At 32.7% G+C, this 25,355-nt stretch overlaps 2 protein-coding genes across 5 annotated transcripts; one reads left to right on the forward strand and one right to left on the reverse strand.

The window, feature by feature from the left end:
- Positions 1 to 1,308: 1,308 nt before the first annotated feature.
- LOC114419799 (exocyst complex component EXO84C-like) lies at positions 1,309 to 6,710 on the reverse strand. Its single transcript, XM_028385587.1, has 7 exons — positions 6,542 to 6,710; positions 6,324 to 6,418; positions 4,048 to 5,092; positions 2,953 to 3,483; positions 2,439 to 2,627; positions 1,803 to 1,939; positions 1,309 to 1,709 (listed from the first exon to the last, which is right to left on the reverse strand). The coding sequence occupies exons 1-7, from the start codon at positions 6,635 to 6,637 to the stop codon at positions 1,463 to 1,465; spliced, it is 2,340 nt and encodes a 779-aa protein (XP_028241388.1). The 5' UTR covers positions 6,638 to 6,710; the 3' UTR covers positions 1,309 to 1,462.
- A 3,630-nt stretch (positions 6,711 to 10,340) lies between these two features.
- LOC114419800 (zinc finger protein ZPR1-like) lies at positions 10,341 to 23,909 on the forward strand. 4 transcript variants are annotated; one of them, XM_028385590.1, is made up of 16 exons: positions 10,341 to 10,627; positions 13,986 to 14,030; positions 14,349 to 14,389; positions 14,509 to 14,590; positions 16,539 to 16,583; positions 16,896 to 16,952; positions 17,472 to 17,531; positions 17,616 to 17,743; positions 19,314 to 19,581; positions 19,676 to 19,742; positions 20,294 to 20,364; positions 20,436 to 20,525; positions 21,152 to 21,260; positions 21,865 to 21,956; positions 22,510 to 22,615; positions 23,380 to 23,909. In XM_028385590.1, exons 1-16 carry the CDS (start codon positions 10,505 to 10,507, stop codon positions 23,418 to 23,420), a joined length of 1,425 nt encoding a protein of 474 aa, XP_028241391.1. In that variant the 5' UTR covers positions 10,341 to 10,504; the 3' UTR covers positions 23,421 to 23,909. The 4 variants fall into 4 exon arrangements, with proteins under 4 accessions (XP_028241391.1, XP_028241390.1, XP_028241389.1 ...); XM_028385588.1 differs by having other exon boundaries at positions 10,345 to 10,627; positions 23,417 to 23,909; XM_028385589.1 differs by lacking the exon at positions 16,896 to 16,952 and having other exon boundaries at positions 10,344 to 10,627; positions 23,417 to 23,909.
- The last annotated feature ends 1,446 nt before the right edge of the window (positions 23,910 to 25,355 follow it).

Consider the following 25,355-nt stretch of genomic DNA (forward strand, 5'->3'; position numbering starts at 1 on the left):
CCTAAAACTTTAATTAAGTTCCCTAATTTCTCTTACAACTAAGCTAATACTAGTGAGTTTCTTATGTTAAATTTTGTTTAAAACTAAATTAAAGAAAAAAATCAATGGTAAAGATTATATGAAGATTTGTGTATATTATAAAATTTATTCTTAAAGACTTCGCAATTAAGGATTGTTTGATATGCACTAAGGTATAACATAGGGAGAAGATAAACATTTAAGTTTCGTAAAATACACCATCATAAGGAAAAGCTAAAGCTGAGACAAGTCCTTGAGAGATTTTGATGTGCAACATCATAATAAATAGTGTAAAATACACTATCATTTCTTTCTTATAAAAAAGATGTAGTAATTTTATGTCAAAAAAATAAAGGCAAATTTTATTTTTGGTCCCCCTAATTATCTTCAATCTTGATTTTGGTTTTCCTTTAAAATTATTGACGCATTCAGTCCTCCAATTATGTTCAATCCCATAAATGACATTAACTGTTACAAAAAAATGTTGATTGACACGTGTCACATTCTGATTGGACGATGACCATCACGTTCTGATTGGATGTTAACTTTATGGACGATGAAAATGTATTGTTGTTGTCAACGTCCAATCTGAACGTGATATGTGACAGTCATCGTCTAATCATAATGTAACAGTCAACCTTCCTTTGTAGTAGTCAACGTCTAAATCTGGACTTAAAAACCATATCTATGAGATTAAACATAATCAGAGGACTAAATACATCAATAATTTTAAAGGGAGACCAAAATCAGAATTGGAGACAACTAGGAAAACCAAAAATATAATTTTGTCAAATAAATAAGCAAACGAGGATATATAGTGAAAAGAGGGTGCAAATAGAATCACCTTCGCGGATGTCCTGAGCATTGGGTGTAACTAATTTTACTAATATGAAAAATATAATATTATTTAATAATTAGTGCGTTGTCTCGTGCAATGCATAGCTGGATATTTTGATGAGGGACAGTATTTTTTTTTAATTTGTATGTAAAATCTTATGAATAATTATATATCTAGTTTAAAAAGATTTGACACGTGATTGTGATAGTGTTTCAAGAAATTGTTTAAGTATCCCAAGTAAACATGAATCCATATTAATTTGAAAAAAATACTATCAAATAAGATCATATCAGTAGCATATTTTTAATTTCTGGAAAAAAAATGTCATAGTAATATGTATGGAGTATAGAAAGATTGTAAATACAATTAAGCCACATGAACCACCTAAACCCTAAATGAATGATGTTTTCTTCTGAGTCCTTTACCCTTTGTAAAACTGTCATAGTAACATGTATGGAGTAAATTAAGCAAAATAATTGATTTAATGATTGAAACAAATTGTTCTTGGATTATTCTAATATTTTCAAAATGGACGATGTTTTCTTGGCGGATCCAAGACCCGGACTCGGCAAGGGCAAATTTTAAATAATGTAGAAAGAAAAAAAATCAATTATCTGGGTCAGACAAGTTAGAGGGGCTATCAAGTTCGGCCATGCTAGCGGAAGCAAAAGACTCGGTTGATTCCATAGAAGACAGGGATGAAACAGTATCAGAGTCTGAGACAACTTCATCATGATGATCAATGATGTGATCTTCATCGGTGTCGGATGCCTCAGACCCTGATACCCCAAGCAAGAGCTTGTTTATTGCTGACTTTGCAGTTTCCACAAACCATTCATCCTCAGGAAGTGCACTGATAATTGATCATGAAAAATGATTGGTGTTAGAATACTAGAACACAATACAACTGAGGACAAGGAATGGTAAATGCAGAAATGAAGAATACCTTTGTGGATCTATGCCCCTAGCAGAGAAGGTCCGGATGGCACGTGCAGTGATAGCTGATGCTATCTGATGGATGTGTCGAGACGGATACCCCGCAAAGCGCGCAATTTCAACAGTGAAGTGCATATCAAGAATTAACTGTCACAAAAAGACAGCTATGGGTGAGAGGAGTTCAGAGCAAGAAACCCTATCCACAATTTTACCAAACTAAATTGAAAGAGAATAATTCTCTTAACAATTTTTCCAATGGGAAAGAGCAATAATAGCATGATATTAAGTAATTTTCTCTAAAAACATAGGTTTTATTACATAATGATAACATCAAATGATGAATGAAATGCATTATATCTTCAATTGTGGTAGATGACAAATTCTCGAGATGCAATCTAAGACTCCCATGATAACCATCATAATTATTTATTTGACAAGCCAAAAAAACGACGTTATTTGTCAGAAAATGTTAATATAACCAAATATTGTACAAATGATGCATCAAGATTGTGCTGGGTAAAGCTTAAGACCTAAAAGTATTTTGGATGACAGAATTTGGACATAAAAGTATTCAATTGTTCATATATATATATATATATATATATATATATATATATATATATATATATATATAAAATAAAAATACCTGCTGCAAACCAAGTGGCTTCAGAGGAGCTGATTTATCCTCTAATACACCCCAGAACTCTTGTTCATCAGACAACCACATGACAACAGTCTCTGTTAACCTAGCTAGCAACATTTTCTGTATTTTCTCTTTCCCAAGTAATACATCTCCAGCCACAGTTGCTAATTGCTGCAGCTTTGCAAATAATGCCTGCAAATATAGCTATACTTGTCAGTAATAAAACAAAACACCAGAATTCAATATGAACATGTAAATAAATATATAGACACAGACCGACAGATGCACAGATACACACCTCAGTAAAATAGCATAATGCAAGAAATTATCAAATTAGTGAGCAAATAACAGCCACAGCTTCATTCAGAAAAACAATTTCTAATAATGATTGAAAAAACATGCAATCAACAGCTAACATTACCAAAAAGGAAACATGGAAACACAAAGGGATGATCAAAGAAACAAATAGAGAACGAAAACAAGGGCAGCAGCAAAAGAAGAAAAATAAGAAAACGACCTGAAATGGAAGCGAAGGCAGTGGGCCAGAATCCCAGTAAAGATCATCTCTGTTATCACTCAAGTAAATATGTGCATTCAACCGTGTTTTTCCCTCTCTTGAATAGATGAAAGTAACAATGTATTGCCGACAGAAGTGATCCCGAAGTTTGTCAAAAGAATGCTGAAGATGTTTCCTCCACTCCTTCAATTCTACACTAGCATTTGTATTGAATGATACATTCTCTGTCACTCCACTATTTGGTTCCTTGGCCTTGCTTTCACTTTGCAGCATCCACCTTGATAACACAGCATTTGGTAACAGTTCATCCAATATTGTAAATGCTATTCCCAATATTGCAAGTTGTTCTGAGTCAGTCTCAGCTCTGAAAAGCACGACCTCTTTCAGTTCTGGAAGATTGTCATCATCAGAAGGACCTGGTAGTGCTCTGATAAGAGCATCCATGTATTTATCAAATAGTTGTAAGATTCTATTCAGTACATTTCCTCCAAAATGCAAACTAGCCATTGGCGTTAGCTGTTCCAATATCTCCTATAATTTGCACCAAAAGTACATTATGTTATAGCAAGACAGAAAAATTCCAAGCAAGTTCATTCATTTGCGCTCAAGTGAAAACAATCTCTTTAAAATACATAATAAGCTATAAACAAAACAAGTGAACATACATAAAAGGAACACGTCGCAAAAGTATGCCATATGTTGCACTGCCATTAGCACTAGTTACAAATCAACTGTCAATACTTTAGTTAATTCCTCCCAGAAGATCATGGATATCAAGGAAAATTTACTAAAGGTCTAAAACCTGATATACGTCATGAGGACCTTAATCAATAGTTTCTTATCAAATAGACCAATTTATTACATATTTTGTTCAGATGAGGGTCAACAGTATGCTGCATATCTTTAGAATAAATGTTTTAATAACAGAGCTAGCAGGGAGAAAATGGAAAAGGAAATGAGGACAAAATTTAAAGCAAAGGCTTTTCTTATCCTATAAAACTTTACATAATTCCATCACAGAAAAGAGTGCGTAGGCAAAATAACATAATTATTGTCCATTTGAAAATAGCCATATCATATGATATAGTTACTTACTTCAACTATGTGCATAAATCGCATTCCACTCTCAACAAGCATGCTATTAGATGAACTTGCAATTGCAGAAAGTGAAGATGCAAACTGTGGTGACAATGGGCAACATTCAGCAGATTCTGCCATGTCAAGTACTACTCTTCTAGCACGTCTAAAATTTGATTCTAAAACTTCTTCAATAGAAGGACGCAGAAGCACCAACAGTAATTTAGATAATTTCAATCCTTGCGATTCCAAGATTGAGCAGTAGTTCAGACTAGCCTGAATGCCGATGCTAGCAGCACGTAAGGCAGAAACAGTCTCAGATGAGGGTGCATTCTCTTTCACCACTCGTACAAAATATTCAATTTCCCATTCTGCCCACTGAACAATTCTGTTGGTATAAACAGGATTATCTCCAAAAATCAAAGCAGATTCCTTTATTGTCAGTGAAATTACAGAAAACACAATCTTAGATAATGTAGAAGGAAATGTTTCAGGACAGAGAGAACTTGAGGGAAGCAAAGCCTCAATTCTCTTTTGGAGGTGAGACTGATAAAACTTCAGCATTAGTTGATGTGCTAGAGGACCTTTTCCAAGTTTTGTTAAACCATTTAAGGCTGTTTTCAGCTCAGGGAAACTAACAGAAGGTTGTTCAGCAATTCCAACCAGCTGGTCTTCAAGCATTGCCTTTCTTTCCAACAAGGCAGACTTGTACGAGGAAACATCATCTGAAGAGTTATTCCCTGAGCCTTTCAACTCTGCAGAATTCTTTTCTTCAGCATCTAATGCTTCTAATGTTTCTTCAAACTTATGCTCAGCCAAAAGTACATCAATGGTTTCCAAGAATAATATTTTCTTGTCATTTCTCTCATTTGGTAAGGGCTCAAGGAGTTCAGGTAGTTCAGGTTCTTGCTGAATTTCAGAAACATCATTGCTTGACTGATTCCACTCATCCAATTCACGGCAGACACCAGTCATTAAATCCTGAACAAGAATACCTTGTGCTGAGATATGCTTTTGCAGCTCAATCAATTCATGCTTTACTTCCACGGCCTCTTCAGATATCCTACAATATCAAGAACAAACAACAAAATTTGAATGCATATAATATGGTTGAAGAAAGTGATTTGAATTGTTACAAAAGTCTGTTGTTTTATAGTTCAGGTTGCAAACTTGTTAGAAATATATTAAAATAGGAACCATTCATAGGCCTTATACTAACAATTTAAGCTTTTGAGAAGCTTGGTCCTTCAACCACACAGTCAAGTGTTCAATCCTTTTCACACCTATTCCCCAATTAAATTAAATTTCAGCACAAGGTAGAGAAGAGAGTTAGTGCTTTGTGCACATTTCAAGTTCAAGCCCAAAAATAACTCATGTTTCAGGGTGTGTTGGACATACTAAAGTATAACCAACTTACTGGGCAATATTTTAACAGCTTTTTCTTAAAGAAACTAAACAAATAAAAACAATACCAGTTTGTTTATGATCTTCCACTGCAGCATCCATACAATAGAAACCTTTAACAAGCTATGCTTGCAACTGGAATGGTGCATTACAATGGTTACTTACTTACTTTGTTCACTAAATAGCATTTTGAAAAATATCACCATAACTAGAGAAAATTACAGTGAAGCAACAAGCAAATAAACCAGAGTGCTATTGAGCCATTCATAGTTTTATCACTTACCAATCAAAAAAATGAAACCTTTTCATGTCAGTTTGGTATGGGGGGTTAGAAAGGAGGTGATAAATTCATGAATCAACTCTCAATGCAACTTTACTATAACTTATCTATGAATTTTCACTCCCATTTATCAAGACGTTAATCATTTTCCACCTTTTCTGAGACAGCTATTAAAGGCATGGATCTAATCAAACATTCAACAAGTCTCCCATTCTTCATATTCCAATTTGCAAGATAACATAAAATTAACAGACGAATTCTTAACAAGTAATCACCAATCAAGGAAATAAGATCACTAGCTTCTGCTTCCACTGCAGAATCAATAAACAAATGTGGATCTTATATCGATTCAAGAAACGAAAAGGAAAAAAATATGGTTAACACAAAAAGTTAACCTGCACCAGCAAGTCTAATAATGGCCACATGACCAACACAATACAACATTCAAATTAGAAAAATTGTACCCATCATACCCATATGTAAGTGTGCCGGTACTTGAACTTGTATCAGTGCAATATAGACAAAAAGTACTCAAATTTATAAAAGGGTCTTGAAATTCCTTGGTTGGTAACTTCAAACAAATTGTGACAGAACAATACACAAATGTTACCTCAAGAAAGCCAAGAACTTGGAGTGCATATTGCCGCACAAGTTCTCCACAGCATCTTTCAAATCTAGGAGCTCGCAGCAAAGCTTCCTAATCCCCTGAAAAAAAAAACACACAAGTTTTTGTTTCATGACAATCCAAAGAAACATGCAATTAAACAAATAGAAGTTTTCTTCAGAGTGTGCATTGTTTGATGTTGATTGCGAAGAGAAAGAGCGAACCTTTTCGGTCTGAGACTGATAGAGAGAGTCAACCTTGGATTGGGGAATGATGCTCTCAATGGAAGGGAAATCTTCTTCTTCCTCGCTACTCTCCATTCTGTCTCACACACAATTGCCCCTTTTTCTCACTCTGTTCACCTCACACAAGAATAGGTGCATTTGAAAAAATGGAATGTGAAAGTGCCTCTTTAGTTGCAAAATATAGTCTATTTTACTATTTTTATTTTATTTTTTGAGAAATGGAAATCATTTTTGTTTTAGTTTTTTTATGTGTTAAAAAATATAGTACTTTTATAAAGTGAAAACATTAGGAAAAAATATCTTTCTACAAATTTGGAAATAATGCAACATATTCTATTCTTTTCAAATTGCCTTGATGTTTAGGATTTTTTTATATATACCAATTAAGAAAAGTAAATAGTTCGAATAATTTATTAGAGAATAGTTTCAAAAAAGAAAGATTAGTTTAATTAAAATATTTGTACTCTATTTATTATTTTCCATAAATGCATTATTAAATATTTTAAGACAATAATATTTACTTGAGTATAAAATTAGAATAGAAGTTTTATTGAAGCCGAAAACATTAATCATGTGTGTGTGACTTAAGGGTAATTCCCTTTGTATAAGAAATCCCTTTGCAAACAATATAAAGTGAAAACTAAAATGTCATTCAAAAAGTCAACCTAACCTAAGAAGATATATAATCATTAGAACATTAGTATTTTTATGAACATCTCGTGTCCTCCTAGAAACTTGTTTAATCTGAAACATAAAAATTAAACTAATGAATACTATAAAGATGCAAAAAATTATGAATGACTCATGAATGCATAATCTATATAAAACCTTGCTTCACAATTTCATAAACATAAAACATTAACTTTTACATGTTTAACATTATCTTTTCTTATTTTCAATATAATCTTACAACAAAGCATTGAACTTAAATTTCCAAGCAGCATCCTTTCGTTCTTATATCATAATCTTGTACTTATATCTCTATACATACGGAGAGAGAGACACACACACAATAGAAACATCTATAAAAGAATGAAAAAAATAATAATAATGTCATGTTGTTCTAGGGTCTCCCACTTGGCAATAACATGGTTATGCTTAATGTATGACCCTGGCATTTAGTGTATGCAAATGACACTTAACACCATTGTTTGGTCTCTAAAAGTCTCACCCTTAACACATAAAGAGACGTGTTTAGTGTGAAAGCTCATGAATTCAAGATTTCCTCCATGTCAGACTCATTCTCAACACACCATTGGATGCACATAGAATGGATATGCAGTTATATGGGACTTCTTTGGTAATTTCCACACATAGGACACAATGGAGCATGTTTAGAGTAGTTCCTTCACTTAGTACAAACACACTAGACAACAACACATGCTTCACGTGATTTTATGCTCAGCGTCACATATTTGCATGAAAGACTGATCTACAAATTGTAACAACACAAATCTAAGATCTCCCTTGGTCATTGGCGGCCCAACAACCAATAAAGAATTTTAACTGAGGAAAGTAATTTATCAGAGAATTTGAATTTCTGTAATTTAGAATTCATTGTTTAGATGTTTTTTATGAAGAATTTTAAATTTTGGAATTTTAAAACAGAATTTTAAACAACTAAAAATCTGGAATTTCAATTTCCTTCTAAAAAGTGAGAAATTGAAATTCTCTTCTTACATTCTTCTTCAAGAAACACCGTCCGAGCTCCTAAGATATCGATCGAGTGTGAACATAGAGGAACACGTATAACTAGCACACCAACCATATCTTCTCTTTTTTTTATTCATTTTTTTCATCCTCATAATTTTAATTTTTTTTATCCAAACACAAAATTTTGAAAATAAAAGAATTTCAATTGAAGTATTTGAAATTTTTAGAATTTAAAATTTCTCAGAATTTTAAATTTCTTCATCCAAACACACTCTTAAGGAAAACTCATCAATCATACCAATCAAAGTAAAACCCCAATAAATCTAAAACTTAGATGTTTTACATGTAATTAATGAGTATCGAGATTAAAAACTAAGATGTTATTTGTAAGGGTTTATAGCTACAACCTTTCATATGAATAATTAAAGTACAATAATTGCATATAATTAATGATGCATACATGATATTAATGACTCTTTTAAAATTACAACTTTATTTACTTTACCGTGCATTATATTTTTTAACTTGTACAATCAAAATAAATAACTTTTCATGTTCTATGATATATGAATGTATTATTGTTTAAACATTTAAGTATATATCTAATTTTATATCTTCATTTTCAAGTGTCTTTAAAGTTTCAAAATTTATAAATTTAAAATTATTATTCTTGATATTTTTAAAGAAAATTATATATAATTACTACTTGATGTGGATATTCATCTTAATGATATAAATACTGAAGATACGGTTTAAAAAAAATCAACCATCCTTACAAAATTATGTAAAAGAAATGATTTTTTTTCACCATCATTTACCCGAGAAATTGAAAACTAAGTAACTTATTAATAGGAATCATTAATTCTTTGGAATAATTTAAATGAAATTAAAGATACAAACCAAAAATAAAATATAAATTCTTCCATATACTTGACATTATTAGTTATAGTTGTAGTTGCAAATTTCAAAACTACAAACAGGAAAATTGAAACTGCATTATTAGAACCAACACAACAAAAAACAGCAATCCACGTGCCAGAAAACCAAGTCCAAAGCTGGAGGAATATAAAATGACCATAAAACTAAGAAAATGGACAGATGTCAACACCTCAGCTATGAACATTTTAATATATTCATCATACTTCAGTTTTAGTATATAGATATTGATATAAAATCTATTCAACTGGCGTTATATATATAAAACTCTTTTTACTCTTTCCAATTTTGTATAATAATGGTGTATAACCCACCATCTAGTTTATTACTCACTTGTACTATATTATATGAGATTTAAGATTTAAATTTTGTCCACAAATAAGAAATGGTTGAATTCATAGAAAATATTTGATAATTTTTTAATATATCTTTTATCTCTCTAATTAATGATTTATTTACTTTTTTATACACTACTCTTAATAAATATTGATTAAAGATAATTTTATAAAAAATATTTAATACAATATTGATGTTATAAAACGATATTTATTTTGGAATAATTTTTTTCCTCTAAAACATCATAAAATTTAGAATAAAGATAGTATTAATAGTCAAATAATCAAATCTTCAGGGGTTTCAAATCCAAACAGATTTAAAATAAAATAAAAATAGAAAATTGTTAAAAAAATCAAAAAACCAATCAAAGTGATTTTTTTTCTCAAACCGATTAGTCAATTTTGTAGTGTTTTTAATATAAATTTATATAATATATATCACTTTCTCCTTTAGATGACTTTTTAAAATTATGTTTGATTTAAAATTAATGAAAAATTAATAAATTTTTATTATAAAAGGTTTGACATATATTAATTTTTTATTTAATTTTTATTTTAAATAAAAATCAAATCAAACAGCCAACGTCTTACTCGGAAATACAATAGTCAACACTATCTATCAGTCAACCAAAGTTCCACGTGTCACAGTATACTGTACTGTCACTTTTTATTTTTCTTTTGTATTTTTTTTTTTATAAAAACGGCCCACTGTTTTGCTTCTCCTCCACGTGCACATCACGTGCCCACTCTCAAATTTTAATTTTTGGAATCCAACAAGTGACTTGGGCCGTGAACCCAACAACTTAACCTGACGATGACGTGTACCCTAGTTCCTTCTAGCGTCTTCCCCAAACACAAAACCCGCTAATAATAACATTCTCAACAATTCTTCTTTCTTTCTTCTTTTTTCCAGTGGTTCAGGAACTCTTCTTCGTCACTGTGGTTGAAAAAATCGAAGCCTCTCTATCTCTATCTCTGCATTAAAGTGAAACGCATCAGAGAAATTCAATTCAATTCAATGGATGCGAATCGCGAGCAAATTGTTGTTGACGTTGGATCAGTGGTGGAAGCCGTTTCTGCTGACGATGGTCACGCTCCTCTCTACAGCATCGAAAGTCTCTGCATGCGTTGCCATGAAAACGTAAACTTTTTTCTCCTTTATCCAATTAATTCACTGTGTCGGTTTCTTCTTCTTTTCGCGCACTTCCTGCGTTTGTAACTGAGCTATTCAATTTTCCATTTTTTTACTCTTGCATATTCATTAATTGAGTCGGTGAACGTTAGTATGAAGTTTATGCATTGCTATTTGTTTTCTTCTTCTCCTTCTGCGTTTCATTCGTATTCTATTTTTTTTACTCTTTTTATTTCTGCATCTTTATTACTCGGTGGTGAACGTTATTATGAAGATTATGTATTGCTTTCCTTCCTCTTCTTCGTTTAATTCGTATTCAATGCACATTTTTTAACTCTTTTTTTCTTCTTCATCCTTATTAATTACTACTCAGTGTACGTTTCTGGAGTTTAATCATTGAATTTGTTTTTTCTTCCAGAGTCAATGGTGCGTTTAATTCGCATTCAATAAAGTTTTGAAGCTTATGAATTGCACTTTGTTTTCTTCTTTTTTGTGCGTTTAATTCGTATTCAATGCACCATTTTTTAACTCTTCTTTTTCTCGGTGAACGTTTCTGAAGTTTATTGAGCTTTGTTTTACTCGGTGAACGTTTCTGGTTTATTGAGCTTTGTTTTTTTTCTTCCAGAGTCAATGCGTTTAATTCGTATTCAATACTCGATTTTTTTTACTCTTTTTTTCTTCCCTCTTTAGTAGTTCTTTGGACGCAGAAACGTTTATGATGTTAAACACTGAGTTTTTTTTTCTTCCATACGTCAATACGTTTAACTCGTATTCCATACTCAATTTTATCTACTGTTCCCCCCCCCCCCCCCCCTAATTGCTCAGCGAAAAAGTTTTGTAGTTTAAAGGCCTTGTTTTTTTTCTTCCCGAGTCAATGCTTTAATTTATGAGTCGGTGGGGTTTAATTTTTTCATCAATTCATTTAGCTGTATCAAACACTTTTTGGAACTATCCACCGTTTGAACTTGTGAGGTAATCTAGTTTGGCGGCATACCATATTGGATTTGGGGTGTTTGAAAGAGTTTTCACCAAAGCTTGTAAAAGTAACTTGTAAACGTTTTTACCTTATTTCAATAAGCATTTAGGAGAAATTTATCAATATAAGCTATTTTTAGTTTATTTTAATAAGTTCAATGATCAAATATGTGATGAGAACTTAGTTAAGCCCTTAATTAAATTATTTGCCTAAACACTTTCATTGTGTATGAGTTGGGAACTAAGGATACGTTTTATGTATATTGAAGGATAGGACAAGTTGAATAGGGTAGCACTTAGCCCAAGCAACTAAGTCACAAGCAAAACATTTTGTTTTGTCTATTCTATTGGGTTGGTGCACTGCACAAATAGCATAGGTTAGCACTTGGCACATGCAGGACTTTTTGTTTTGTCTATTGTATCCTGTTGATGCACTGCACATGTAGAATAGGTTAGCTTAGCACTTGGCTGTTACAACAACAACAACGCCTTATCCCACTAGGTGGGGTCGGCTACATGGATCAACTTCCGCCATAATGTTCTATCAAGTACCATACTTCTATCCAAACCATTAATTTCGAGATCCTTTTTTATAACCTCTCTTATAGTCTTTCTGGGTCTTCCTCTGCCTCGAATTGTTTGTCTTCTCTCCATCTGGTCTACTCTCCTCACTACAGAGTCTACCGGTCTTCTCTCTACATGCCCAAACCACCTAAGTCTATTTTCCACCATCTTCTCTACAATAGGCGCTACTCCAACCCTCTCTCTTTATTCTTAGCCGGTCCCAAGCCCGGATAAAAGGAGAGGCTTTCGACAGCCAATGTTAAACTTTGTCGAATCTCTATGACATAGCACTTGGCTGTTAGCACAAGGAAAATTGTTGTCTATTGTATCAGGGTCTATGCATTGCACATGTAGAATAAGTTTATTAATCAAATGATATAAGGTCTCAACTCTCATGTGATGAGAACTTAATTAAGCTCTTAATTGGGTTGCGTCTAAACATGTTCATTGTATACGAGTTGGTAACTAAGGATACATTTTGTGCGTATGGAAGTATGGGGCAAGTAGAATAGGTTAGCACAAGCAATTGAGTTTCAAGCAAAACATTTTGTCTATTGTATCGAGTTGGTGCACTGCACTAGTATAGTAGAATAGACTAGCACTTAACAAAAGCAAAACCTTTTGTTTTGTCTCTTGGTTCAGAGCCGGTGCACTGCACATGTAGAATAGGTTAGTAGCAAAAAGACGTTTTATTTTGTCTATTGTATCAGGTCTATGCATTGTACCTGTAGAATAGGTTAGCATTTAGCACAAGCAAAACCTTTTTGTTTGTCAATTGTATCAGGTTGATGCACTGCACATGTAGAATTGGTTAGAGCACTTAGTAGAAGCAAAACTTTTTGTTTTGTCTACTGTATTGTAATTGGTAGATGCATTGCACTTGTTGAATAGGTTAGCACTTAGCACAAGAAAACCTTTTGTTTTGTCTATTGTATCATGTTATGCACTGCACGCATAGAATTGGTTAGCTCTTGGCACAAATAAAATCTTTTGTTTTGTAAATTGTATCAGGTCAATGCACTGTACTTGTAGAATTGGTTAGAGTTCTTAGCACAAGCAAAATCTTTTGTTTTGTAAATTGTATCAGGTCAATGCACTGTACTTGTAGAATTGGTTAGAGCACTTAGCACAAGCAAAACTTTTTGTTTTGTATATTGTATCAGGTAGATGCATTGCACTTCTAGCATAGGTTAGCATTTGGCACAAACAAAACCTTTTTTCTATTGCATTGTGTTGATGCACTGCAAACATAGAATTGGTTAGCTTTTAGCACAAACAAAACTTTTTATTTTGTCAATTGTATAAGGTTGATGCACTGTACATGTAGAATTGGTTAGAGCACTTGGAACAAGCAAAACTTTTTGTTTTGTCTATTGTTACGGGGGTTGATACACTGCACAAGCAGCTTGGAGGTGGGGCAGGGGTTGGGTTATTCTTCATTGGTGTTAATGGGTGGTCTTGTGCAGGGGAGTAGAAGTTATATCATATATCCGTTAAGTGCAACTTATTTTGAAGAAATAATACTTTTTTCAGTTTACTAAACAGATATTTAGGAAAAAGGAGAAATTATTTCATGGGACTCATTTATTTCCAAGCAACATTGTCACTTGGGTTATTGAGTAATGAATATTTACACTTTTTTGTGTTTTTCATCTTTTGTGTTCTATATATGGCCAAGTTAAAAATCAATGAAACAAATAATTGTGTGGTCCAATTATTTATTACTTAGCAAATGAGTCAAATGCACCCTAAAGCTTAATTTGTAGCTTCATCCATTTTTTTATTCTTAAACTTATCATCTGACATCAATTTCTTTCATGTTTGTCAGGGGATTACAAGATTTTTATTGACTTCAATTCCCAACTTCAGAAAGGTATGCCTTGTCTGTCGGTCTTTCCTCTTGTGATTGACATGTGGTTACTAATTTCATATTTTCATCTGTAGGTATTGGGATATATCATATATGTATTTTAAACTTCATCTTTATTTCTGCCTCTCCTTATGTTTATGTTTCATTCACTTTTCCCCCCTTAAGTTATGTGTTACATACTTCAATTAAAATGAATTAGCACTATTGATTCACAAATTAGATGATGGATCTTATCACATGTTATTTTTATCTGCTGTTTCTTATGTCTGTCCATTAGTTTTCTAGAAATATTACCCATTGCCACATTCACCTTTCCTGCAGATTTTGTTGTCAGCTTTTGAATGTCCCCACTGTGGTGAGAGGTAGACGACCCTTTAGTCTATGCCCTCCTCTTAAAACTGTGCATTGAACATAATTGATCCCTTTGATCTTCCTTGAAAACTAATATTTTTGTTTTCTAATTATTGTTTTTATCTGTTAGGAACAATGAAGTACAGTTTGCTGGTGAAATTCAACCGCGTGGTTGTTGTTACTCTCTGGAGATCCCATCAGGCCAACAGAAGGTTGTGTTGATTCAAATTTCAACTCCCCCCCAAATAATTATCATTATTTATAATATAAGAAAACTTGTATAGCCCCTAGATAAATTAAAAAAATGGTGTAATAATGACTTGAATGGAGGTGCTCAAGTGTGGCCCAAGTTTTTTTGTTCAAGAACTACTTCCTTAACAAGTTTGTTGGAAAGCAGCATTAATTATGGACATCCTAGCCTGCCTTAATTTGAGACCACATGCAACTTCATTGTGATAGGTGTGAAGGGGTGGTGTAGTCCCACATTGACTAGAGATAAGGCTTAAGTAGTGTCTATAATGCTTGGATCCATTGTTGGGCCACCGACATTGGGACGCCTAGGCATGAAGAAGGGGGGGGGGGGGGGGTTGGAAACCCTTGGCTGCCATAACTTGTGGCTTCATGCACTTTTGTTGTTAATGGTGTGAACTGGTGGGTATGCTCCCACATTGACTTGAAGGCTTAAGTAGTGCCTTATAAAGCTTGGGCATTTCTCACCTTACAAGCCAGTTTTGTGTGGTTGAGTTAGGTCCTAAGCCCAAATTCTAAGAAAGTTAAACAACACAACATTCTTATCAGCAAAAAAAAAAAAGAATAAGAGTTTCTTTGTCCCACATTTCTGATGTACTATTTGGATATTATGACTTGCTATAATTATAATTTTTCAATTTAAGTTTGTGTTAATATTGTGAGTTAGAGGTTATTTTCTTTATTTATGCATATGCATAGTTAAAACTATGAACTTAACATTTTGGCGGTCTCAACTTGTCTCACTCAGCTGAGACTTGCATATATAAAGAGGAAATGAGTACATGACAAGATATGAAAAGATAGGGTGCAGACTGCAGCTCTTGTACAACAAAGAAAGAGTGCAAAATAAGAAAGCTAATAAAACATATAAAAGCACATATTAATCTAACATGTGTATTATATAAGTATAATTTTTGCATTTTAGGTAAAAAGCAAAAATATAGGATCTTACAATTTGAGTTACGATCCCCGAGTTATGAGTTTTCAATCCCCTCCGGATCCCAGGTAGAATGTCAGGTTTAACATCGTAAAAGACATTTGTCTTGAAGGTATAATGATGTGAAACGATTTTAAGAAAGATGGCATACAATGATATAAATGCATGGCAAAACTTAATCGTGAGAAACTTAGAAAGAACTGCAATACTGAGGCAGAATACAGCTGGGTTCTTCGGTATTCATCCATTCTCAGACCCTGGCCAAAATTTTTAGGAAGAAAGACATTGGAATATCTTAGGATAGTAACATTTGTTCATATTGTAAAAGAACTTTCTAGGTTGGCATTATGATGAACTTTTTCCCTTTTTAAAATGGTGGTCTCACTTTATTCAATCAGGCATCCCATCGCCTTCCTCAATGCTTGCAACATTTGTCAGTCTTAGCATTTTAGGTTGCTGTTGTTGTTTGCAATTGAAAACACTGCAACTGACGTGGTTGGTATTTGTGTGCATTTTACTGAATCAAGTATGACAAGCATCTCAGTGGTGGAGACTGGAATGAATGTTGCCGTCCTATTTCACCTTTTTCTTTCCATGCAAGGAAATAGTCAAACTGGGAATAGAAATGGCTAGGAGGCTTTTTCAGAAACGAACAATATATGCATGTTTGTCATACAAAATCAGGAAGGAAATAAAGTTAATTGCCCATGGTGAAAACATTGATGCATACCATGCCCAAACTAAGAAAAGTCTGGAAACTAAATTTAACAAACTATTTTAACATTGGTGTATTACATGAAACAGAACCTCCAGGAAATTAGCCTTATTGAATATCAGTTTAATACCTGTATCATCAATGCATGCTTACTTGAGATTCTCTTATTTGTTATTTTGATTTGCAAGCATGCTTTTTTGTTAACTATTCTGATAATTTGTTTATAAGAGTGCCTTATTGACAAGTTTTATGAATGCAGATGCTAAATCGACAAGTGGTAAAAGCGGAATCTGCTACCATTAAGGTACACAAATTTGTTTTTGTTTACTTTTTTTCTGCATTTATTTAAACTTGTTTACTCTTGTTCCCTATTTTGACTGTAATGATAAGGTTAATGAAAACCCTTTAGTTCATTGACACCCTGGTTCTTGTCTCTTTTAAGTCAAGGGTAAGATAGATAGATAGATAGCACAATTTTTTTTTTTTATGAATGAAGCAATTTAAGAGTCATCTCTATTTATTGAGTGATTATTGCGGCCCTATTATTGAAAATTTTATGTGTAATGTGTAATAAATTCATTCAAAAGGCACCTTGCTTAGATGCATGATTTTGCAGATACCTGAACTGGATTTTGAGATTCCACCAGAGGCTCAGCGTGGTAGTCTGTCAACGGTACTTCTGATACATATTTCAATTTACTTTGTTCTTTTCCCATTCCTAGCATTGACAGGTTTGCTTGGTCAATTTTTTTCCCCCAGGTAGGGGTTTACCTGTTATTGCATTTGTCAGTGCAAATCTCTTCTCGACACTGCTTTTCTTTTTGTCATGCACAGCAGACTATTTAAAATCTGGTGAATAAACATGTCAATGAGTCCTTTTTTTATTTGATCAAAAACGATTGTTTGATTGAAAAAATAAGAACGTTATCTTTCTAGTCTATTAATTTTTGTTTGTATGATTTTGGGTAGATTTCTGAAGCTTTAGGTTTGACTCATAATCATATCATAATTTTGGCACTTTCCATATGCACCCCTTATTTAGTAGCAAGGACGATGCCCATACATGTATATTAGAAATGTAAGTTGTGGGTGTCGGAGCTCTAACTGAGTATTTATGAAAATTCATCAACACTGAACAGTTAAACATTTGTAGTCAAATGATTCAACTATATCATTTTTTGTGTTATTATAGGTGGAAGGGATACTTATGAGAGCAGCTGATGAACTTCAGACCCTTCAAGAGGAACGCAAAGTACTATTTGTTTCTGCTTTATATTGTTATTTGATATATAAGTTTCTCTTTTAATAATTTAATGTTATGCTTTTTACTTTCTAGAAAGTGGCTCCAGAGACAGCTGAGGCAATTGATCAGTTCCTGGTGAAACTGCGAGCCTGTGCAACAGGAGAATCAGCCTTCACATTTATTCTTGATGATCCTGCTGGAAACAGCTTCATTGAAAACCCGTAAGAGATTATAACTCTTTTTTATTTTTATAATAAATAGTAAGAGTAGTTTTATTAGAGAAGAGATTATAAGTAATATGTCCTCATATAAGTAAATGACAAAAAACAAAATTAAAGGTTAAAATTTTCATCTTTGTAGAGCTCACAAATTTCTTTGCTTACAAGTTGACAATTGTAGGGATAATAATAGTGTTTATTTCACAAGTGTGGGTTGAAATATGTGTAAAAATAAAACTTAACAGTTTGTAAAATGTAAAGAAGTTGAGGGTTTTAACATAGCAAGGGCCACACAAGAGACCAAAATCTGAGGCTCCACCTTGCTAACAGCACTCTGCTCCTTAGGGAGGACTCCATCTAATAGGCTGCCTTTTCCTTTCTCAAGTCTTATTACATCACATCATATCGTTGGATCCCCTCCATGCACTAGTGTCTCCATCTAACAAATAGCCTTTTCTCCTTGAGTACATAACCGGGTGAAAGATGCTATAAGATTCTATCATGGATCCCCCTCCCCCAAATTAAGTGGTAAAAATCGTTCTTGGTTAGTACAAATCCGTTTCAAATGGTCAAATTCTCAATCTCATACATTTTAATCTCAACTTCTCATAACAATGTTATTTAATGTATTCGAAGTAATTGCTTTTTTCACAGATATAATCATGCCATTAAATAAATTTTAAAAAAATCAGAAATCTGAGTGATTAAACAAAATATAAAATTCATATTTCTCCAAGCATAAGAGATATTAAATGGTGTTAATATAACAAAATAAATTTAAATAATAATCATAGAAATAATAAAAGCATGTCATCATGATCACTATTCACTCACAACTAGTAAGATCCAACTAAAATTACTTCGAAGGAGAACAAGTGATGTAGTGTTTATGGATCTAAACACCAACAACTATTTCAACAAGACTTTGTAAATGGAAGAAAATGAAAAAGAAGAAAAGGAAGCAGAATAGCAACGAATATATGGCTAACCAGAAGAAATGGGAAGCTTATCCTGGACTAGGGTTTTGAACTATTAGTTGTTGCCAAATTATGTAATCATCATGCAGCTCTCTATCAAGGCCCAAGGCCCTGTCATTTTTAGGCCTGCAAAATTTATCAAAATTAACAAGGTAATTTCTCATGGTAACCCCCATTTCTGACTAAAGAAAGAGTCTCTTAATTTTCTCCATTCTGTCTGCAACTTGACAAGAGAGTGAAGAGACGCATGATTGAAGTGATGCTGTACAAATGACATCTGATTAGGAGTAATGTACCCTTCTAGAAGAGAATAAAAGCCAGTTTCATATTGTATCATACTATCATAGAAAGATTATGGAACTTATTATATTGAAATATGTTCTTTTAAGTGTATTTTGGTGTCTTGATGGATTGTTGTATTGGATTGATGCTAACCAAATCATTCCATACTGTATCTTATAACTTATTTTAAATCAGTCAAGTCAAACCCGCATTTGTTGGTGAGGCAATCTTACCTGTATTTGGTGCTCTTACTAACATTAGTCACACCTTTTAGCTGCTGCTATTTTAACTAAATGGAAGACACATGTGAACAGGTTTGCACCATCATCTGATCCATCATTGACTATCAAGTTTTATGAGAGAACTCCTGAGCAGCAAGCATCATTGGGATACCTTGTTGATTCCACTCACATTGAAGGAATTCATGATGAAACACCAGAAGGAGGAGAAGCTGTGACTGCTGATCAAGTGAGGAGAGAACCTCATGGGTCAATAGGGGCAACAGCTGGTCATCGAGCCATTGCACAGAGTAACAGTTCAGAAATTGCTGAAGCCTTATTTCGATATACTGCACCAGAAGAGGTATGTTTTGCTGAATTGTATAATGCTTGTACTGAGCTTTGGCCTTTTTTGTTATTTGTTCATTCAGTGTCACATTGCTGTTTGTTCTTGACAGGTGATGACATTTCCATCTTCTTGTGGTGCTTGTGCTGCTAGTTGTGAGACTCGAATGTTTGTCACCAGTATCCTTTTTATCATTTTTCATACTGTCATCAGGGTATTGTTTGACTGTGTTATATTTATTTAGGAATCTGTCGTTTTTGCATCAATGACAATTATAATTAAAACTGAAATCTGAAATCATATAAACTATAGGCTGGTTTTTCTTTGTTTCAACTTCTTTTTAGATTCCATGTTTGATGTATTTCGGTTGAAATTTGAAGCTTTAGTCACCTCTTTGGTGTGCAGAAATATGTTTTTAGATAACCATGTGTTCATTTAAAAATCCTGAAAATATTTGTTCTCAAATTTCATGAACTTAGCTATAGATTCAAGTTTACTCAACACCAATGTTGGATGTTTAGATTAAAATGAAACACTTGTCTACAGGGTTGACTTGTATTCTGATAGGGTAAAGACTGTAGATAATATTCATTTGCTTGCTTGATAACAGCGCCATGCTCTTTTAGACTATGCCATGTGCTAATTCTATATTCTATATATTGGCAGTCTGCATCAGCAACATGTCTTGTTAGTTCTTCTACACACTTTTGTTGATCTTAACAATGGCCAGATATTCCTTACTTCCAAGAAGTAATAGTTATGGCATCCACATGTGATTCCTGTGGTTACCGCAACTCTGAGGTATATGCTGATTTCTTGAGTGTAGTTCTCTATTTTGAGGGCTGGAATAAATATTTCTCTTCACCTTGCAGTTGAAACCTGGTGGCCGAATTCCTGAAAAAGGAAAAAGAATTACTCTTAATGTGAAGAATGTTAATGACCTGAGCCGTGATGTAATAAAGGTCTGTAATTTTGTCCTGGATCTTAACTAATTTCTACCCGGCAGTTTCTTAATTTATATATGTTCAGTGATGAATAATGGATCTTGTAGTTTATCCTTGCATTTTGTGAGCATATCATTTTTCTTATTTCTAATGTGTAATTACTACAAATTGGGATTAATAAAAGAAATCTCATAAGAAAAGTAAGTACTTTGGACTCTGGTTATTGACGTTGTAGCCTTCAAATGTAGGACAAATGTAAGCTTCCGGAAGTTTGAAGGAACTGAGGGAAAAAACTAATCATGTGAACTCTTTCAGTGTCACTTTAAATTTTTGCTTTATTCTTCAATTTATTTTTTCATCACAATGGGAGGAAACTACAGCATTTTAAAGAATCAAATTCACATTTTAGCCTGAAATTGATGGTTTCATCAAGAGATATCCTAGAAATATTACATCAGCATGTTCTGTTTTCAATGATATAGTTAAAAGTTGTAATGATACATATGCAGGTCTTTCTAATAAGGATAAACTGTGAAAAATGTCATGATGATACCCATATAGGCCTGATCATTTAAATTTTTTCTGCAATCTGAGACATAGAAATGTATTTCATATCTATTGACTGAGTAGTTTGGTTTGATTAGTCTGATACTGCAAGTGTAAAAGTTCCTGAACTTGACTTGGAGCTGGCAAGCGGAACCCTTGGAGGAATTGTTACTACTGTTGAAGGTTTAATTACAAAAATTAGTGAAAGTAAGTTTGCTTTCTCTCCTACACAAAAAATATAATCTAGACAACATCCTACTGTGACAGGATAATTAGGAGTGATCTTTGTGAAAAGTAGAGGACATAGTAGTAGTCGTAGTCTTTGTTGAGCGTCATTTGAACAAAATAATAAAGACATTTTTCTTTTTAATTGATCTTTCAAATTTCAACCACTTGAACTCATTATTTATTTCTTTCATTCCAAATAATCTACCTCAAACATGTTTGAAAAGCCTTCTAAATGAAAAATTTGTATCCGTTTTGGAAAGATGGATTTTAAACTGTTCTCCTTTCATCATGTATATGTTGTTCTTGATCCTGTGGTGTGATTTTTTTTTTTATATATAATCTATTTATTTTTTGCTAGATTGTAGCAATGTTGTTAAATAACAATTGTAGTGCCGCATAACACTATAACATGCATCTTTTTGGCCCTCTGCTATGGGCAATTTCTGAACGGAGCCCCACTATGGCAGCTCAATGGCGTGTTTATATGGTGAAATTTTGGCCTTCTGCCATATTTTGCCATCCGCCATAGAAACATTAGAATGGAGAATATAATTTGATAATTTGATGTGATTTGCATATACAGGCCTTGAGAGGGTCCATGGCTTTACTTTTGGAGATAGTCTTGATGAACAGAGAAAAGGCAAGTGGATAGACTTTAAAGCAAGGCTAAACAAGGTAGCAAATGACTATTTATCAGAGTTGGTCTGAAGTTCTCTCATATCTGTTCATTTTATAATTCTATTGATTAGATTACCATCAGATTTGTTATTTATGCTTTACACAATGTTTTGCGGCTGACTGGGGAAATAGATAATTACAGGCATTGTAAATTAATTTGTATTTCTGAATTATCTTGTCGCGTATTTCTTGTTCTCTTTTAGGAGGATGTGATGTCCTGTTTGTAAACCTGTTTCTACCAGTTTGATGAATTTTTTCTATAAAAAGAAAAAGAAACACATAACAAAAAGAAGAGAGTCCAGGGAATTTTAACCAAGTACATTCTAATAAGGGTCACTTTCTGGGCTACGACCTGTGGTCATATTCCATGCTACTTTTGGGCTACATCGCTGTTGGATGTTTCTCTAACATCAGTGATTAATAGACTGAAGCTGTCAGACTATCGGTCTCTTCCTGTCTTTGAATTTGAAGGCTTTGATTGGACTTTGCCTATTTAAACCTATAGGTTCTTTAATCCAATATTTTGTCTGCATCCTTTCATTTTGTGCAGCTTCTTAGCTTGGAAGAAGCTTGGACTCTAATTCTCGATGATGCATTAGCCAATTCTTTTGTAGCACCTGCAACTGATGATCTAAAAGAGGACAATCAATTATCATGTAAGTTTTCCAACTCAGATATCAAGCTATACTTCGTGCGGATAAAGTTTACATTTTCTGAGTTTGGAATTGAAATTGTGAATATCTGTTTTGTCCCCCCCCTTTTGCTCAGGAACCTCAAAGTGACTTTATTTTGTTATATTCCATTTCCATCTATATACTAATTCCATTCATTACCATGAGAGACATTTCTAGTCTCTCTTTCTCTATATACCATATGAAAATTTGAAATATCATGATGTAATAATCCAGAAATTGCAATAGAAATTAAAAAGATAGCATTCTGCACCATCAGTTCAAGTTGTTATTGACATGATAATTTTCTGTTTTCTAAACTAGATTATTTTTATTGTGTTGTGCAGTTTGCTTGTATAGTGATGGGGTTTTAACTTTCAACTTTCTATACTTGATCATATAACTATGGATCAGGTCATTCCTTGTGTACTCATTATTGGAAAAGAAATATTTTTTTTTTTTCTTCCTGAAGATATCTGATTAAATTCAACCATTGGAGTTGCTTGGTAATCCAGTATGCTACCATGTAAAACAAACAAACAAGAAGTTTATGTGTGTCGTTCCCTTGTTAGGGGCACGTGTTTCAACCTTTTGCGTGACAGTGCTAAGTAACCTGCATAATTGGAATCATGTGACGAATGGGTTTAATGAGCTATATGTATGATATAATTCTGATCGTTTAGAATTGTTGGCCTGTTATCTACACTTGGCTGCATAGTTTTTCATGTAAATATATTCATGTCTTACAGTTTTCTGTTTGGCAATTTTGTCACGATATCTCTTCAGTTGAGGAATACGAGAGGTCATGGGAACAAAATGAAGAATTAGGTCTGAATGATATAGACACCTCTTCTGCCGATGTTGCTTATGAATCAACAAATACTACTAAAACTGAGTGAACATTATGTGGTTTCCTCTCCTCACACCCCAACCAAAACAAATGAAGGGAAGAAGCTGTTGTTAGGAAAGGAAGAATTTTTGTGCCAATTTGATTCAATGAGACAGAGGAAGGATGGAGAAGTCAATTGTCTTAAGCGTCATGTAATGGCTGATTGGTTTATTAATATGTAAGCAAGTCCATTAACTAGTATCATCTTTCTGAAATAGTTCAGTCGTGAAAGATGTGATCTCCTGTGAATTGGTAAGTTAATTGCTTATTAATGGTTTTGTAGCCATCTAAGATTGTTTCTTTTGGCATTTTTTCTTCTTTACCCTCTTCTTTTTTTAATTGGCGAAGGTCGGTACAGTTGAAATATAGTTGGATACTTTTGAATATGTTGATTAAGGATTATTTAGTCTATGGAAAAAACTCCACCAGTATAGGCAAAAAATCTGAGGTTGCTCTTTATGCTTCGAAGATTTGTCTATGGTGAGTTGCAATACGTTTAATGAAATAAAAAATAATTAAAGATAATTCAATAATAAACTTTGAAATTATAGATAATGAATATTTTGAGTTTAAAATATAAATTAGCTTTTGGAGAGATGACTGAGTGGTTGTTAGCCAGTCCTGAAAACGGGTAAAGTTCGAAACAAAGAGCTATCGAGGGTTCGAATTCCTCTCTCTCCTTTCTTGGCTAATAGATTTGATTGTTTTTAGTTTCTCCATCAAATCTTTTTTTTAAAAAAAATAAAAAATAAACTCCTGGCTAATAGATAGTGATCAAAGCTGACACCCAGGGCTATTAGAAGGGTGAGTTAGTGGTTTACACATTTTTTTAATCATGGTATTGGTATTTTATACTTATTGTCATAAGTATTGACTATTTTTGTTAGGGATTATCAGCGAACACTAGTTGAATTTTTAACTCTAACATGGTTTATTCTAGGGGTAGGGGTGCTTAAAATCAAATCAAATCATTTATAAATTCAAAAAACTAAAAATTGCATAAATTGAAAATCGTAAAACCAAAAATCCAAAATTAGTATATTTTTTGATATTATTATAAAAAATTAAATCAAACTGAGCAAATCATATATAATAATTATTATATTATTTTTTGTTGCAGTAATTAACAATAAAGTATTAAAAAATGTATTATTTTCTCTTTTTATAATTAAGATATATATTTTACTTTCATATATGTTAAAAAATATATTAATATTATTAAAAAATAAAAAAATAATTTAAAAATTATATAATATAATAATTATATAAGTTTAGTTGATAAATTTTAAATTATCATAATATATTAAAAAATGTCAAATCAAACTGAATTGAATCACAAAATAGGTTTGATTTGGGGTTATTTAAAATAGACCAACTTGAATTACAAATACCCGTAGTTTATTTCACATACCCAGGGTCAAGGTCAGGATTTAAATCCTAGTTGATTAACCTATAAGTCAATATTATTTGTATCAATCAATGGTAGTGATAACAATTTTGTTAACATTAATTTTATTGATTTTAAATAATTAAATTAAAAGTATATTATTGAAAAAGTAAAGATAGGTACCGGTTGGTTTGAATTTAGTATATACTTAGATTTAAATTTGTTATTGTTAATTGATTTATGTTGGATTTTCTTATTTAACATTTAAATCAAATGAATTCGATTATATTTGGTTGGTTTGGGTTAGGTTAGTTAATACAATAATGAAAAAATATTAATTACAAAAAATAGAAAAAAAGAAGTTAATATTATTTATTCAATAGGGAATCAAACACAAGTATCAAATGTGTTGTAAACTTTTAATTCACGTGAGCTAGAGACCCTTTTAG

This window comes from Glycine soja, chromosome 7 (genome assembly GCF_004193775.1).
Source record: "Glycine soja cultivar W05 chromosome 7, ASM419377v2, whole genome shotgun sequence".
NCBI lineage: Eukaryota > Viridiplantae > Streptophyta > Magnoliopsida > Fabales > Fabaceae > Glycine > Glycine soja.